Genomic DNA, 15,869 nt, shown 5'->3' on the forward strand with positions numbered 1-15,869 from the left:
TAGCAGGAGGCGGCGGGGATGGGGTGGGGAGAATTGGTCCAGGTGCCTTTGCACCTGGCCTCCTGGGGAGGGGGGGGGGTTCACATTCTTGAGATTCCTCGGCCCAGCACAGCTCCCTTGTGGCTAGTAGCTCAGACGCCTGCAAGCCCCGGGGGATGGGTTTGGAGCCCTCCGTGCGCTGCACCAGGGGGCCGTGCTTCTGGGCTTCTGGCAGGGCAGGGGCTTGTCAAACAAGCCCGAGCAGCTCCGAGTTACGCCACCAGCTCCTCAGCCGGGCGCTGCCCCCCTACCACAGAGCCAACGGCGACGGTGTCCCAATCCCAGCAATGGTGAGTGTCCCCCCTGCGGGCGTCGCTGGCTTCATGTCTCCTCTCCCCTGCCAGTGCTAGAAATACCCTGACGGCGCGCCCGGCCGACCCCTCAACTCTGCCACCGGCTGCGTCGCCCCTAGGGAGAGAGGGTGGCCTACCAGAGCAAGACTCCTGGGTTCCATAACCAGCTCTAGGGCAGAGGAGGGTAATAGTTAGGGGTTAGAGCAGGGGCTGCTGGGCTCTATTCTACCGCTTTCTCGTGTGACTTTGGGTGAGTGACGCTCTGTGCCTCAGTTTCCCCATCTGTAGCTCAGGGGACTGATGCCCCACAGGGGAGGGGCTTGGGTGGTTAAACCAGCGTCGGCAAAGGGCTTTCAGCACCCCAGGCGGAAGGGGCTATCATCTAATAAATACAATGCCTACCGTGGTGACGGGGGCTGGGAGTAGCTCAAGACCGGGGGCCTGATTCTCCGCTGGCTCAGGCTACCTGTGACTTCCCTTGAGCTGATGACCGATACCCTGCGGGGGCGGGGTGGAACTGGCCTGGGACCCCGAAATGTTGCCCTCCAGGGTGGCTCCACTAGCATCATTCTGTCCAAAAGCAGTACACGGCCGCAGTGACTCTAGCGTGGGTCTGGGGTGCCACCTACTGGGGCAATGAAGAAGCGACTGAGGCGAGTCCACCCCAGGTCCCTTACGGTCCGGGGCCGCCTGTGGAGGGATCGAAGAGGAAGAAGGAGGCAGGCAAGCAGCCGTCTACGTAAAACTTTAATGAAACAAATAAGTTAATAAGTTAGTAAAGTGAGGTAACTATCTTCGTCTCGGAAACAAGGGTCGCTGGGAATCACCTGGAGGGGTTTCCTACTTCTTCTCCTTTGGCCGAAGCCTTGGCCCCCCCAACCCCGACCGCATCCCCATCCTGTACAGACACGAGACATGTCTGCCCCGGAGAGGGGGCCGGCGGCTGCCCTGCCCCGCCGCAGCGTGATGGGTGCCATGCTCGGGGCAGGGGCCCGGGGCGGAGGGTCTCGGTGCACAAGTCAAGACAATGCTGGAGCATGCAAGCAGGTTGGGATGAGACCAGCTCCGGGCAGGGGTCTCCGCGGGGGCGGGCGGCATGCACTACCTAGGCATGGAATGCAAGCAGGACGCAGCTGAACGGGGAGGCTGCCCCCCATGCCCTAGCTCCGGTGCACGGCCCTACAGCAGGAGCCTCTCCCACCCCGCCGCCGGTTGATCCGGGGAGTTGGCTGGGAGCTGGAAGGCGGGGGACAAGTTATATTGTACTCACATCCCCCTCATCCCTTTAGAGACCTGCTGGGGCGGGTGAAGGGAGAGGGAGGTCCTTTTGACCTGACCTGCACCCCCACCATCTCAAGAAGGTCAGGGAGCCCCCAAGGGTGGTGAAAGGAGGCATTGGTGGGGCCAGGGGAATGGAATGGCACAGCAGCACGCATGCGTGGGAGGGCACGTTCCAGAGCCAGGCTCTCTGCTCCGCACTTGCAGGCTGGACAATTGCCCAGCCATTCCCAAGAGCCATCCCTTGTACTAGCCTCCTTGCGGGACAGAGCTGGCCCTCGGCAGCCTCCCCGCCCCGCCCCACATCCCTCTCCAGTGGGGGTGGGGGGGTAGGATGCCAACCCTTCATGTCGAAGTTCAAGAGCTGCTCTTGGCCACCCCGGAAGGCTGGTGCCGGATGCAACTTAACTGCAGGACGGGGCAGCGCTGCCCGGCTCTGCAGGGGTTTGCCTCGGACCGAGGGGCAGGGGGACAGAGCGCGCACGGTGACCCTGGAAGACATTTAACTGCATAGAAGGGGTAACGCGCAGGCACAAGAAACACATCCCACCTCTCCTTCCAGGCAGAGATCCTGCGTTAGGGGAGATCTATCCCCCACCCACCCTCTCGGGAGCACCAGCAGATGTGGGGAAACGGTGGTGTTCAGCTTGGGAAGAGGGCTCCAGGGTCAAAGCCAAATCCGTTCCAAGATGGATTTGACGCCGCTGAAATCTCAGGGCTTTGGCTACCTTGGGCCAAAAATATCCCTCTTATGCCAGTGACCGTTCCTGTTGGATTTCAGTCACAGCCCCACCAGGAAACAGGCCGGGGAAGGGGTTCTGAGTCCAGGTCTGACCCAGACAGCTCCAACGGATACTGAATAGTCCTGACCGCAGAGGATGTGCAAGGGAAATCAGGGCTCTTTTGGGAGCCAGAGTGGGGGCTAAGGCCCCCATCCTGCAGTGAACTCCCTTATGGCGCCCACGGGGGATCGGGGCCCAGGGTTTGAAATGAATGGGCTATCAATGGGGGGGGGGGAGGATGAATGGGTAAAGCACCAAAGTGCTGAGACGCACTCGAGCTGGGTGACTAAGGGCAGCAGGTACCCAAGTGAAGCCCCGTGCCCAGCTCTGACGGGTGAGGCTGTAGAAGGGGGCAGGGGAGAGAAGCCATCCAGTTGGGGAACCACCTCTGGGAAAACGAGGTCTGGAGATATCTGGTACCCTAAGCTACCAGTGCCTCCCATGCCACTAGGAGATGTACGGAAGCCACAGCGGGCAAGCTGGGCCGCCTCAACTGGGCAGACTAGACATGGTGGGGGGAGGAAGAGCTAACGCTAAGCTACAACATCCTTACCCTCCTCCTGGCTGTGCCCACCCCCACGTATGCACCCCCCACCCCCACCCCCCAACAGCCACGTGCAACGGACCAGATCCAGGCCTGCTGTTAACTCCACGGACTCGTGCAACAGGGCTGCATTTGGTCCAATGGGCCAGTTACCCCCTTTCAAGTCAAGGGCTTGATCCAAAGTCTGTCCGAGTCTGTCCGCCAGGCTCCAAAGGAGCAGCGTTTGCCCCGTGAAACCCCACTGACTCGAGCAGCCCCGGATCCGGTCCCAGGGGCGTGGGGTAAACAGCTATTGCCTAGGCAGATGGGCCACTCATCCGCCCCGCCCGTCGGGATCGAAGGTTGCATATTGAAACGCTGCCGTGCAGACGGTTCCGCTGTGCCTACTGAATCACAGTCACGGCTGCCGGAATCGGAGCCCCCTGCTCGCTGGGAGACAGGAAACACCCCCCGGGCATTCCCCAACTCTTTCCTAGGTCCGCAAGAAACCACATTCAGTCGAGTCACAGTGCCCCTTGTCTAGCACTGGACAGTAAAGGGTTATCTAGCCTTGCATAGCTGTTAGTAAGAATCCTGCTCTGCCTCCCTGGAGGGGCAATGGCGTAGAGCCGCAGGGTGAAGAGATCAGAACCGCCAACCTTGGAGTTCAGAAGCTCTCCGTCATTCCATACCCTGTGTCAACGCTCATTCCGAGGACGGTTCCCGGAGAGGCGCCCAGAAGAAAGACCGAGTGACAAGGCGCGCTGGCCCGTTGCGTCCCTGGCCAACTCGCCCTCCCGCTGCCCTGGGGCAGCGCCACCCCAACCAGGGATGTGCCTGGAGAGGGGGATTTCCTCCGCAGAGAAGACTGCCTGCAGAGGACAAAGTCTAGAGAGGTTGATCCTATAAATAAAAGAGCTTCTTAGATACCAGGCATTTCTCTCGTCGGTTTTGTAGGTTTAACGCTTTAAGAAACTCTCACCGCTGCATCCCCCCGGGGGCCCGGCCCCAGCTGGCTCCCAGGTGCTGAATACTAGTTGCTTAATAGTTCCTGCTTGTGCACGGTCAGAAGGAAGACTTGTTCAAGTAAAATCAAGGTGAGGCTCATAGTGCATCAGGACGAGTTAGACGAGGCCACGTGGTCCCCAGCCCAGAACCTGGCTGGGTTCACGGGTCGGTCTTCTTGCCTGCTAGCTATCAGTGTGTCTGTCTACAAGAACGTTCACCACCAGGCTTACGACCGGTCCCCCCAGCTCTCCCCCGGGACCGCCCCACCTGTGCTGGGAACCCCTCTCAGTCCATGTTGGTGCTGGCCGACCTGGAGATGTTTAAGGTCTGCGCGGACACTGAGATGTCCTCGTGCTCTACGGGGCTGTGGTAGTCGGAGGTGATGTCCGGGTCAAAGCTGGGGATCTGCATGCCGGCCAGGGCAAAGGAGTTCGTGGAGCCTTTCCGCAGGCACTGGGAATAGAGGCCCAGTAACAAGTCCAGCTTGTGCTCTATGGATTGCACCTGGAGGGGACAGGGAAGAAGAGGAGGATTGAGCCAAGCCTGGTGTAATCGGAATGGGGATTCAGCATGTGGGGAAGCAGGGGCTCCCCAGATTAAGGGGGGAGCAGGTTGCATGGTGAGGCAGAAGAGGGGGCTGGAGGGCACAGTAGCTTTTCACTTCTAGCCAGTTTGGGTCCAAATCCCGGTCAAGTCACATGTGAAAGCATTTTACTAACATGATGAACTGAACCTGTGTAGGTAGAGATGGGGCCCATTTCATAGCTGGGTAAACAGAGAGATTAAGTGACTCTCCCAGGATCACCTGGTGAGTCTGTGACACAGGAAGAGGACCTGAGGGTTTTGCTCCATGTGAGCAACTTCTATGAAGAAGCTCCCTGTCCGCCCCAGGAGTCCCAACTCCCAGTCCTCTCATCTGTCCATTGGACCCCCCACTCCCCTTCCGGAGCTGGGCATAGAACCCAGGAGTCCAGGCTCCCAGCCCCCCTGCTCTAACCACTAGAGAACACTCCCCTCCTAGAGCTGGAGATAGCACCCAGGAATCCTGGCTCCCAGCCCCTCTGCTCTTACCACTAGATGGCTAAAGAAAAAGAAAGTAACGTGACCTATGGTCTAGCTTCTCTTTCAACCACAACAACCCCAGGATGTGGATGGCCAGACAGGCAGCCAGCTGGTTTCTCTCCAGCTGACACACACACATACAGGCATAGCAAGCGTAGGGGCCGGGCCGCGTGTTCGGGTGCGTGCACGGTGCTGCACGTGCCCCCGACTTCAGCCTTACTTGTTTCTCCACTTTGACCACTCGGCCCATCATGCTGAGCTCGTCCACCAGGTCGGCCTCCAGTGACTTTTCTCCCTTCTCCCGGGTCTTCTTATCGACAGTGATGGCTCCTCTTCCCACGATCTGGTCCACGCTGTGGGCGAGAAGAAAGGATGGAGAGGCGGAATGGGGGGGAGCAGAAGCTCAAGGCCTTATTGCCAGCAAGAATCAGGCCCGGAGACGTAAGGCCCAGCAATCAATGGGAGTTCCGCCTGTACGTACCTTGGAGGGTCTGGGCCGCCTGGCCTCCTAGTCACTGTCACTACAGGTTGGGGGGAACCCACCTTTTCAGCCCGAGGGCCAAACAAATCATTTCAAGCAAAATCAATAGGGAAGCCTATGTGGGCTCCCTGGAGTCTCTGCAGGTCTACCTTTTCAGGGTCAAAATTCTGCTTGACGCAGAGGGGTTGGTTTTGATTTTATCCTTTTTTGGGGGGGGGGGGTTGGGGTTTTAGGGGTTGAAGGGGTATCAGTGTAGGGGTTTGTTGGTCAGAGTAGGGGCTCAGGGTGGAAGGAGAGGGCAGTATTGGGTTTTGGGGTGTCAGTGTTTAGGGATACAAGGGGGTCAATGTCAGGGTTTAGGGGTGTCCGTGTTGGGTTTAGGGCAGAAGGGGTCACTGTCAGGGTTTAGGGGTGTTCGTGTTGGGTTTAGGGGTGAAAGGGGATCAATGTCAGGGTTTAGGGGGGTCAATGTCTGGGTTTAGGGGTGTTTGTGCTGGGTTTAGGGGTACAAGGGGGTCACTGTCAGGGTTTAGGGGGACAATGTCTGGGTTTAGGGGTGTCTGTGCTGGGTTTAGGGGTGCAAGGGGGTCACTGTCAGGGTTTAGAGGGTCAGTGTCTGGGTTTAGGGATACAAGGGGGTCAGTGTCTGGGTTTAGGGGTGTCTGCGTCGGGGTTTAGGGATACAAGGGATGCGAATGTGACCCTTCTCCAGCTGTCGCTGGCTCCCCAGATGGGCCATCTCCTCAGGGAAAGCACAAGCCTTCTCGGCCTTCAGTGAGGTTCGGACATGGGCCCTTCGCCTCTCAAAGCGCCAGCCTCTGCTGGTTATGCTAAAGGGCGAAGGCCCAGATTTTTAATGGTGCTTTGGCACTGCCTAAGTGATTTAGGCATCCACGTCTCACTTTCAACATGATTTAGGTACCAAGGAGCCTCAATCCCATGAGCTGTCAATGGGCTCTTGGCTCCTAACGGCCTACCCCACAATGCACATACCTTTCAACGGCTGGGCCTAAGGGCTCAATCCAAAGCTCACTGACAGTGGGTGGCCTTTTCCCACTGATTTCGAAGGGCTTTGGGCCAGCCCAGGCTGGGAGCAGAGTCAAAGTCAAACCTCTTCTCTGGCCCTGCCCTGCCCTGCATGGGGGGGGGGGTCACAGAGTCACTCTCCCAGCGTGCGTGACGTCAGCTACTGAATTATGCGGCACCGTGTCCCGCCTGGCTAGGGGCTGCGGAAGCAGCTATGGGACGGGTCCCTGTGGGCTGGGAGTCGCTGTCCCCTGCAGTGGCCCTGGGCAGCAGGAGCAGCTGGGCTGGGCCCTTCACGCGCCAGCTCACCGTGACTGGAGGCTCTTGATGCGGCCCAGCATGTCGAGGTGGCCGGCTGAGTACTGCTCGATGACGTCCTTGACATCGTAGGGCCGCAGGGTCTCCTTGAACTTCCTCTTCGCAACTAGGAACTTCAGGATCCTGCCAGGGCACAAGCGGTTGCCTCAGAGAGGGGCGGTGTGGGGACGGGTCTGAGCAACAGACGTGACACGGGTCACGGCCCAGCTATCTCAGAGGCCCTAGGACCCACCGGGACGGCTGAAGTCCAACAAGTCCCCAGCGCTCTCTTTAAGCCCTGGTCCCCAGGGATGGGACAGACTCTCACCTGTGGAACTCCCCACCACTGGAAGTCTGGATGACCCCCCAGGCCTTACCACCTTCAGTGTAAGGGCGACCTCTTGGCACAAGGGCTTTCCCCTTGGAGACCGTGACTACAGACTGGTCTGTCATCTGTTCCAGCTGCCTCAGGGTGCAAGTTACACTCCTTGAAGTGACACGATTGCACCCCTGACACCCAGAGGTTCGGTGTGCAGCCAGCCGTGTCTGTCCCAGCCGCACCATTTCCAGAGCCTGGGAACCAACAGGCACACTGCAGGTGTTGGGGGAGGAGTGGGGACGATCTCTCTGGCCTTTGCAAGATGCCGAGAGCAGTTACTGGATCTCCGCTCCCCTCTTGCCAGGGGAAATAACCTGCCTGCCTGTTTTCCATGACAGTGAAACCTGCTCTGGGAAGGAAGCAGAGGGGAAGAGAATAACCCAGCCTCTATCTAACAGGCTCCCCGCACCCTGACTCTTTAGTCCTTGTCAAACGACTAGCAGCAATGCTGCTAACGCAGCGGAGGGAGAGATGCCGGGGGAGAGGGCTCATTAGCAGGGCCGTGATGGAGGATTTCATAACTCCGCAGACGGGGGTGGGGAGGAACATCTCTTGTGCAAACAGGCATCGTGAGCCAGCGCAAGCCACTTGGGAACCTTGAGCTTGTGTTCTTCCAGCTTGTGTTAAGTGGTTTCAATTAGCTGGCGATGTTAGACATGCATACGCTGCAGGACCAAAGGCCAGCGCTGCGGGAAGGGATGGTGGCACGGACCGGCCAGGGCTAGGACATGTCCCAGCATGGAGGAGCGCCTGCTGCTAACTCAGGAAAAGGGAAAAGGCCAGGGTTAGATTTCTCCAAAGCTGCCCCCCGTTCAGTGCCAGCAAACTGCAGGCACAAGAATCCGGTCTGTGGGTGCAAAGGACTATTGGGATGGTCAGGTCAAAGCAGCTGATCTTGAAAAATGCACACAGAATTGCACCCGCAACTGTTTGCATCCATGATAGAACCCAGGACTCATGACTCCTGCCTCCTCCCCGCTCTAACCCTAGACCTCACTTGCCTTCCAGAGCTGGCAATAGAATCCAGGTGTCCAACCCTCTGCTCCGATCATTAATGATCTGGATGATGGGATGGATTGCACCCTCAGCAAGTTCGCAGATGACACTAAGCTGGGGGGAGAAGTAGACACACTGGAGGGTAGAGACAGGGTCCAGAGTGACCTAGACAAATTGGAGGATTGGGCCAAAAGAAATCTGATGAGGTTCAACAAGGACAAGTGCAGAGTCCTGCACTTAGGATGGAAGAATCTCATGCACTGCTACAGACTAGGAACCGAGTGGCTAGGCAGCAGTTCTGCAGAAAAGGACCTAGGGGTTACAGTGGATGAGAAGCTGGATATGAGTCAACAGTGTGCCCTTGTTGCCAAGAAGGCTAACAGCATTTTGGGCTGTATAAGTAGGAGCATTGCCAGCAGACTGAGGGACGCGATTATTCCCCTCTATTCGGCATTGGTGAGGCCTCATCTGGAGTACTGTGTCCAATTTTGGTCCCCCCACTACAGAAGGGATGTGGACAAATTGGAGAGAGTCCAGCGGAGGGCAACGAAAATGATTACGGGGCTGGGGCACATGACTTACGAGGAGAGGCTGAGGGAACTGGGGTTATTTAGCCTGCAGAAGAGAAGAGTGAGGGGGGATTTGATAGCAGCCTGCAACTACCTGAAGCGGGGTTCCAGAGAGGATGGAGCTCGGCTGTTCTCAGTGGTGGCAGATGACAGAACAAGGAGCAATGGTCTCAAGTTGCAGGGGGGAGGTCTAGGTTGGACATTAGGAAAGACTATTTCACTAGGAGGGTGGTGAAGCACTGGAATGGCTTACTGGTGGTGGAATCTCCATCCTTAGAGGTTTTTAAGGTCAGGCTTGACAAAGCCCTGGCTGGGATGATTTAGTTGGTGTTGGTCCTGCTTTGAGCAGGGGGTTGGACTAGATGACCTCCTGAGGTCCCTTCCAACCCTGATCTTCTATGATTCTATGATGTGTTCTGTTCTCACAGCATCTACTTCACTCCTCTTAATGCCCCACTTCACCTCCCCGTTAGAGAGCCAACATGTTGTATGGGGGATATTTCAACCTATCTTCCCCCACCCCTTCTCCCAGTCTCCCCCACCATGCTCTCCGCAGACAGGAGCATTGCTACAGCCTTGGTACCCCAATCCAGCCAGAAGAGGTGACTAGAGATAGCGAGGTCCCTGTTCCAGTGGCACTGCCGTTAGCAATGGCTTTATTCAGGACAGTCTCTTCAGATGGGTGGCGAGCGGCCAGGGAGGCCTGGCTTGTGTCTGCAGTATGGCACGTGCAGACCACAAAAAGAATTAACCCAGACACATGAAAGCAGGAAAGCTCCTGTGACCAAACCAGCGTCTCCACCCACCCTGCTCCCTGTCCGCCTGCCCCTTCCAGTCCCGGTGCTGGATAGCTCAGTTCCCCAGGCTCAGATGGCTACGCTGAAGCCAAAACGCACCTATTCAGCAGAGCCATTCATTTGTGTCGGGGACCCTTACCGCGGAACAAAACCGTTGGCAAATCACTGAGACAGAAAGAGGGGGCGAGACTGGCCAGTCCTCAGCGTGCACAGAAGCTGCCGCTCTGGCACGCAGGTGCAGGGAGTTCCGAAGATGGCAAAGCCCACCTGGGCAAGAACCTCAGCCCTCCCGTCCCTGCCAGAACCTTGACCCTCTGAGGCTCGGAAGGAGCAACGGTCGGGCTGGCACGGAGACGAGGGGAAATGCCATTTGCTGTCGGCACACATTGGACGCCACCCTGGCTCAAAATTCCCAGGGTCTGGCTCAAAAGGGGCCTGGGCTGGAGCACAAAGAGTTGGACGCTGCAGAGGGCTGGTGCATGGACTGTGGAACGGGCCACTCTATTGTTTGAGGGTTTCAGGGCAAATTGTTAGCACAGCCTCAGAGGCTGGGCACAGAGCTTGCCTGCTCTCCTCCCCCATCACCCTCCCCTCTTGCTGGCTACCCCGACCAGCCCGAGACCTAGTTTCCCCACCGCAGCAGCCAAAACCCTAATGAAGAACCTCCGAGAGCCCACCCAGGGGCAGCTGCCTGGGAGAGGCCCCAACCCAAACCTCCCGCAGGATGGAGGTGGCCAACGATTGCCAGGCCAGCTCCCTGCCATGGGCTGAGAACGGGTACCGGTGGGCGGGTGGGTGCAGGGATGGCTGGTGAGCTGGACTCACCTGACAGCCCGAATGAGCGTTTTCACAGCTGGCATGATGTCCTCGAAGGTCAGGTCGCACTGATAGCCCTTCTCCTCGGTGCTCTCCTCCACCAGGCCGTCAACTGAGGACAGAAAACAGGGACTTCCCATAAAGGGCTGGGGACGTGCTTCCCCCTTCCCAATTCAGGTGTGTTACATGGGGTGCAAATCTCCCTTTGAGCGATCCTCACCCTAGTCCTCTTTCCGCACATGCTTGGGTCTGGGTTTGAGGTCTCCTTCGGTTCACCATGAATAACATGGGCTCTACACAGTTCAGCTGCGGGTCCTGTGGCATTTGCCACCAGGCTCCTCTCTAGCTCCTCCCAACTGATGACCTCCCAGCATTTCAGCATCTTCACAGGCTCCCCATCCCCCTCTTGGGCAGGCCCGTCCCCAATCCACAGAGGGGGAAACTGAGGCACAGAGCGGCGGGTGACATTCCTGAAGTTGTGCAGTGGGTCAGTGGCCGAGAAGTCTGGCATAGAATCATAGAATATCAGGGTTGGAAGGGACCTCAAGAGGTCATCTAGTCCAACCCCCTGCTCAAAGCAGGACCAATTCCCAACTAAATCATCCCAGCCAGGCATCCTGGCTCCCACTCCTGTGCTCTAGCTACACAACTGCCCATGGAGGGGGGGAGAGTCCATTCTGCAGGGCAACTCACATTCGAAAGACTTGGGTGCAAAATAGAAATGGAGGGGGGAGAGAATGGGACTTACCCTCCACCGGTGGCCGAGGTTTGAGCCTCAGCGATGCCCGGAACCTGGTGCGGTCGTTGAAGCTCCAGCTCTTCTGCACCTTGGTGGGGCTGGAGGCCTCCTGCACGTTCTCGGTGCTGGGGGAGCGGCGCATGGGCGGGGCCAGGTGCTGCTTTCCCCGGCTGCCCTGCCTCTGCGAGTTGTTGAGGCGGATGCGGTCCTTGATGCCCATTTTGTTGCTGCGGGGCGGGGGGGAAGGACAGCCGGCATTAGCCCGGGGAGGGGGAGCTGCCGCGGAGGCCGGGAACCTGGAGGGGCACGTGCGGCTTCTTCCTACTGGACTGGGCCAGACCCTGAGCCCCTTGCTCTGGCCCTCTCCAGTGACGCCACATGGAAGAGCTCAGGCTGTGCGCTAGTGTTGGGGCTCGCCTGGAGCCGGCCCCGGCCACAACGGCACCACGAGCGCCTGGCACAAGTGACAAGTATCAGCGGGGTAGCCGTGTTAGTCTGAATCTGTAAAAAGCAACAGAGGGTCCTGTGGCACCTTTAAGACTATCAGAAGCATTGGGAGCATGAGCTTTCGTGGGTAAGAACCTCACTTCTTCAGATGCGACTTGCATCTGCGACTTGCATCTGAAGAAGTGAGGTTCTTACCCACGAAAGCTTATGCTCCCAGTACTTCTGTTAGTCTTAAAGGTGCCACAGGACCCTCTGTTGCTTGGCACAAGTGAGAATCCCTGGATTGGGCGGGGAAGTCGGATCCTTGGTGCAAACTTCGCAGCTCGGGTGCTGACTCCAGTAGCTGGTGCAATGAGCAGGGTGTGTGTGTGTGTGTGTGTGTGTGTGTGTGTGTGTGTGTGTGTGTGTGTGTGTGTGTGTGTGTGTGTGTGTGTGTTTATAGGAGCGTGATTCAGGAAAGCACTTTACCAAGCGCTTAAGTCCCATTGACTTTAATGGGCTAGAAGCCCCGTGCTTCAGTGCTGCTCTGGATAAGGGGCCTGTGTGAATGCGGATGCTTTATGGTGCCTGTATGCCCTGAACTGAAGGAATGATTGACCCTGATTATCCAATAGGGGAAGGGCGCCTGGGTATTTCAGTTGAAACATTTTTCTGACAGCAAAGAGAGCGCCAGTGGGGCGGGGACAGCGGATGGGGTGGAGGGTGGAGAGAGACACAGACAGAGCACATGGTAGCTGGGACAGAAACCACCTGGTATGAAATGAAGCTAGACGAGAGACAGCAGGGAGGGGAGGAGACAGACAAACCCCGAGCCGAGCCCCGAGGGCGCAGGGAAGATACTTGTGTCTTGGCTGCAAGCAGCTTGGGGAAGCAGTGGCATTGGGCTAACTCCAAGCGATCAGTAGTGACTCCCGCCCCGCCAATGCCCTGAAGCACGTCCAATGGAGTAAGTCACCTTCTCCATTGCCTCGCTCAACCAGGGCCTTGCAGCCTACAATATCCAGCTGATTCTCTTGGCTCCACCTTCCCACCTCTCACCCTGGACTAAGAGGCCGGGTCAAGCTCTCAGCAGAGGACTAGATAAAACGACGCCATGTGCCGATGGCTAAACTCTGCCCAGCCTGCGGAGGGGGAAAGAGACCCATTGGCAATTCTTTATTTAGGTGGGTCAGGCCCTGAATTCCCTCCACTGGAACTATCTTCCAAATTCTCAACTCTTTTGTAGTTGTTTTTTCAATCCGCCCCTCCGTGGAAGGTCTGTAATAAAAACAGACCTCCTTTATGTAGGACCTACACCAAAACAATGTTCTGTGCTCACCCCTTGTGGCTGGAGAGCCGCAGCAGTTAGCTCACCCTCACAATCCCAAAGGCCACGGACAAATGAGGAAATACAACAAGAGAGACTTATGCTTGTTGCCACGGAGATGGACAATTAATAAGGGCCAAAATGAGGGTTATAAAAGAGACACAAATCAATAAGGAAACACGGTCCAGAGAGGGTGTTGGCAGACAATGGAGGGCGAAGACAAGGAGTCTGATTCGTGTCTCTGACACGGGGTTAGATCAGCTGCTGAAGTCAGCCGAGTTCCCCCCCAGCGCACACAAGAAGAGAATCAGGGCCTAACTCTTTCTGGTTTTATTATTCGTCATCATTTGTACTGCGGTAGCCCTTAGGAGCCCAGGGCCCAACAGTGCCAGGCACTGTCTATGTCGAATGGCGGCCTTTATAATTCATTATGTGGACGATGTCTGGAATTGTCATCGTTCTGGTGGGTTTCCAGACCACAGTGGCATCCGCATAAAATCCAGCAGGGCCAGAAGGGTGGGTGGGGTAGTAAAGACAGCAGTGGAGGCAAGTATGGAGGGGAAGTCAACCAGGCCTCAGTTCAGCAAGGTACTTCAGCACGTGCTTACGTGCTTTGCTGAATCAGGGCCCGAGGATGGAGCGAGAGGAAAGCAGAGGGGCGGAGCCCACAAAGGCCATGTGAGCAGAATCTCAGAAAGGCTCATGTCTGGGGTTTGCTTATAAGACAAAAACGTCATCAGAATTGGGGAGGGGTAAGAACTTGAAGGTGCTAAGGGACAACGGGCGTTTGCAACACAGCTGGACCCTAAGCCCTGGACACAACCTTAGTACTTACTGCACAGGCTGAAAACAAAGGGAAGGATGAGAATGGCGACAGATGCACGTGACGTGGAACGGGACAGGCATGCCTGGCCACTGGAAACATGGCGAGGAGGTGTTTGGATGTGTCGGTTTGGAGGAGCGGGCCTGGCCCAGCCATAGAGGGCTCAAATCAAACAGATCTTCCCATGAGCAGCAGCAGGTTCTGACTCCAAGCAGCTGGCTCCCCGGCGCACAGAACATCCGTCACAGGGAGCAGTGTGCAGCAGCACGCCTGGATCCCAAGCCCATCTGGACCGCAGTGGGCTTGGGATCTGGCTCACAATGCAGAGCTTTAACCGAAGCTTGCATCCCTCTCCCACAAGCCGGTAGAGAAAGCTGCGTGGACGACCGACCGATACCCCGCAGGCATCATCTGCAGCTTCTGGAAGCCTGGTGGGCTCTAGAACGTGTGGCATTTTGTTAGGTTCCGAACCTAGAACCTTTTAGAACTTTGAGAGGCTCCGGTTCTGCGCTGGGATCGGGGAGCGGAGAGAGAGGTGGAGACACAAAGTTCTAGAAGTTCTCGCTGGGTCGTAAACCTCCAAAAGCTCTGCCCCGTTCTAGACCGTCTCTTGAATCCCTTTCCCCACCCACCCAAACCTGTCCGAGTTCTGCCATCGCGTCGCGGGCAGATCCCCAGCATGCCAGCAAGCACGACCGCCACATACCATGCAAAAATGGAGGCAGAGCCCTACAGCCCATGATCAATACTGAACAGGAGGGGCGGGGCCTGGTGGTTTGTCATCAGCGATCGGTTCGGTCTCTCGATCGGCCCTTTCGCTGTGGAGAGAACAACATGACCATTTCCGCTTCGGTCTCTTTCGAATGGAAAGGCAGGGGGAGGGACACTAAGTTTGAGCCAGAGATGGGAGACAACCCCCAAACATCCCCCAACCCCAGAACATGTCAGAGCGTGGCCCATTGCAGGATTCTGCAGCTCACAGAAAAACATTTTCAGGTTTTCATCTGGACCGGGGTCAGGGTGGAGGGTCCTGATCATTCTTGGGGAAAATAGATCACTTTGCACACACACACAAAAATAAAGTTTGCAACATTCACTGCCACTGTGCCCTCCCTTAGCACTTTTCATCCGGAGATCTCAAAGCACTCTACTGTTAATTTAACCTCATCTCTCCCCCTGGAGGTAGGGAAGATTTATTACAGCTGGAGAAACTGAGGCACAGAGCCATTAAACAGCCTGGTCAAGGTTATAGAACAAATCAGGGCTGGGAATAGAACCCAGGCGTCCGGACCCGCTCTTTACTCCACTAACCTTCTGAAAGGAGGGACAGTTGAGCCCTGGTGGTTGGAGCATCTGCTCCACCAAGTGCCCAGCAAACGGGAGTTAAGATAGAATACCAAGGTTGGGTCTCCAAGCCCTCTGCCCAAAGGCCCCAGAACTTCAGTTCTCCCCGACTCCTCAAGACCAGCTTGATCCCCAGATAGGAGTCTGGATCAAACACGGGACAGAGCACCCTTGGCCCGGCCCAGCGCAGCGGAGATTAACCACCCCTGTTCAGATTCATCATGGATTTGGCCACGGCTCGATGGGCAATTCACTAACCTTCCCAATGGCAGCATTTGGCCCCGGGGCGCGGGGTTCCCACTAGTGATGGCATGACCTCTGTCTGAGGCCAGACAACCCCCGAACAGGACGCCCCCCTCAGTGGCCAGGAGTGGGCCTATGGCCAGGCAGGCAAATTCATTGCACATACGCAGTTCAGTAGCTACTCCGCTAGCACGGAATAAGCCCGGCCAAAGAGACGCTGGTGGCCCAGGGCTTGGCAACCTCTCCCCCGGCTTCTCCACCGTCCTGGCAATAAGCTAACGTCGCCGTTATCCTCGGACGTGAGCTGACTCACCCTACGTTACACAGGGTGTAACAGGGAAAGGGGCTGGTTTTTGGCCCAGCGTCAGCTGGGGGGCTCAGCTCATACAGTAACTGGATAGGACAGCGCACACTCTTCTGGTCATTGGCTCCCAGCCGGGTGGGGAAGGGCAGAAACTGGGGTTAATACGGCTGCTCTGGGGAGCCTAAAACCTCACGAGCAGAGTTGGCTCCAAAGCAGAATTTCCATCCCTGGGAAATTCTGAGATTTGGAAATGTGCTTTCATCTCAACGCGGGATGAGAAGCTGAAATCTCGGAATTTTTCGCCCAAGAAAACGTTC

General features: G+C 57.0%; 1 protein-coding gene across 4 annotated transcripts in view; it reads right to left on the reverse strand.

Moving 5' to 3' along the window:
* Positions 1–1,061: 1,061 nt before the first annotated feature.
* KCNQ4 (potassium voltage-gated channel subfamily Q member 4) overlaps positions 1,062–15,869 on the reverse strand; it is a 76,330-nt gene continuing 61,522 nt past the window's right edge. For all 4 annotated transcript variants that reach the window (XM_065576794.1, XM_065576792.1, XM_065576793.1 and 1 more), the window contains 5 exons: positions 11,095–11,312; positions 10,356–10,458; positions 6,802–6,933; positions 5,206–5,338; positions 1,062–4,427 (listed from right to left, as the gene is read on the reverse strand). In XM_065576794.1, coding sequence (XP_065432866.1) covers positions 4,209–4,427; positions 5,206–5,338; positions 6,802–6,933; positions 10,356–10,458; positions 11,095–11,312 — 805 coding nt within the window. In that variant the 3' untranslated portion in view covers positions 1,062–4,208. The remainder of the gene's footprint in view (positions 4,428–5,205; positions 5,339–6,801; positions 6,934–10,355; positions 10,459–11,094; positions 11,313–15,869) is intronic.

This window comes from Chrysemys picta, chromosome 23 (genome assembly GCF_011386835.1).
Source record: "Chrysemys picta bellii isolate R12L10 chromosome 23, ASM1138683v2, whole genome shotgun sequence".
NCBI classification, from domain to species: domain Eukaryota; kingdom Metazoa; phylum Chordata; order Testudines; family Emydidae; genus Chrysemys; species Chrysemys picta.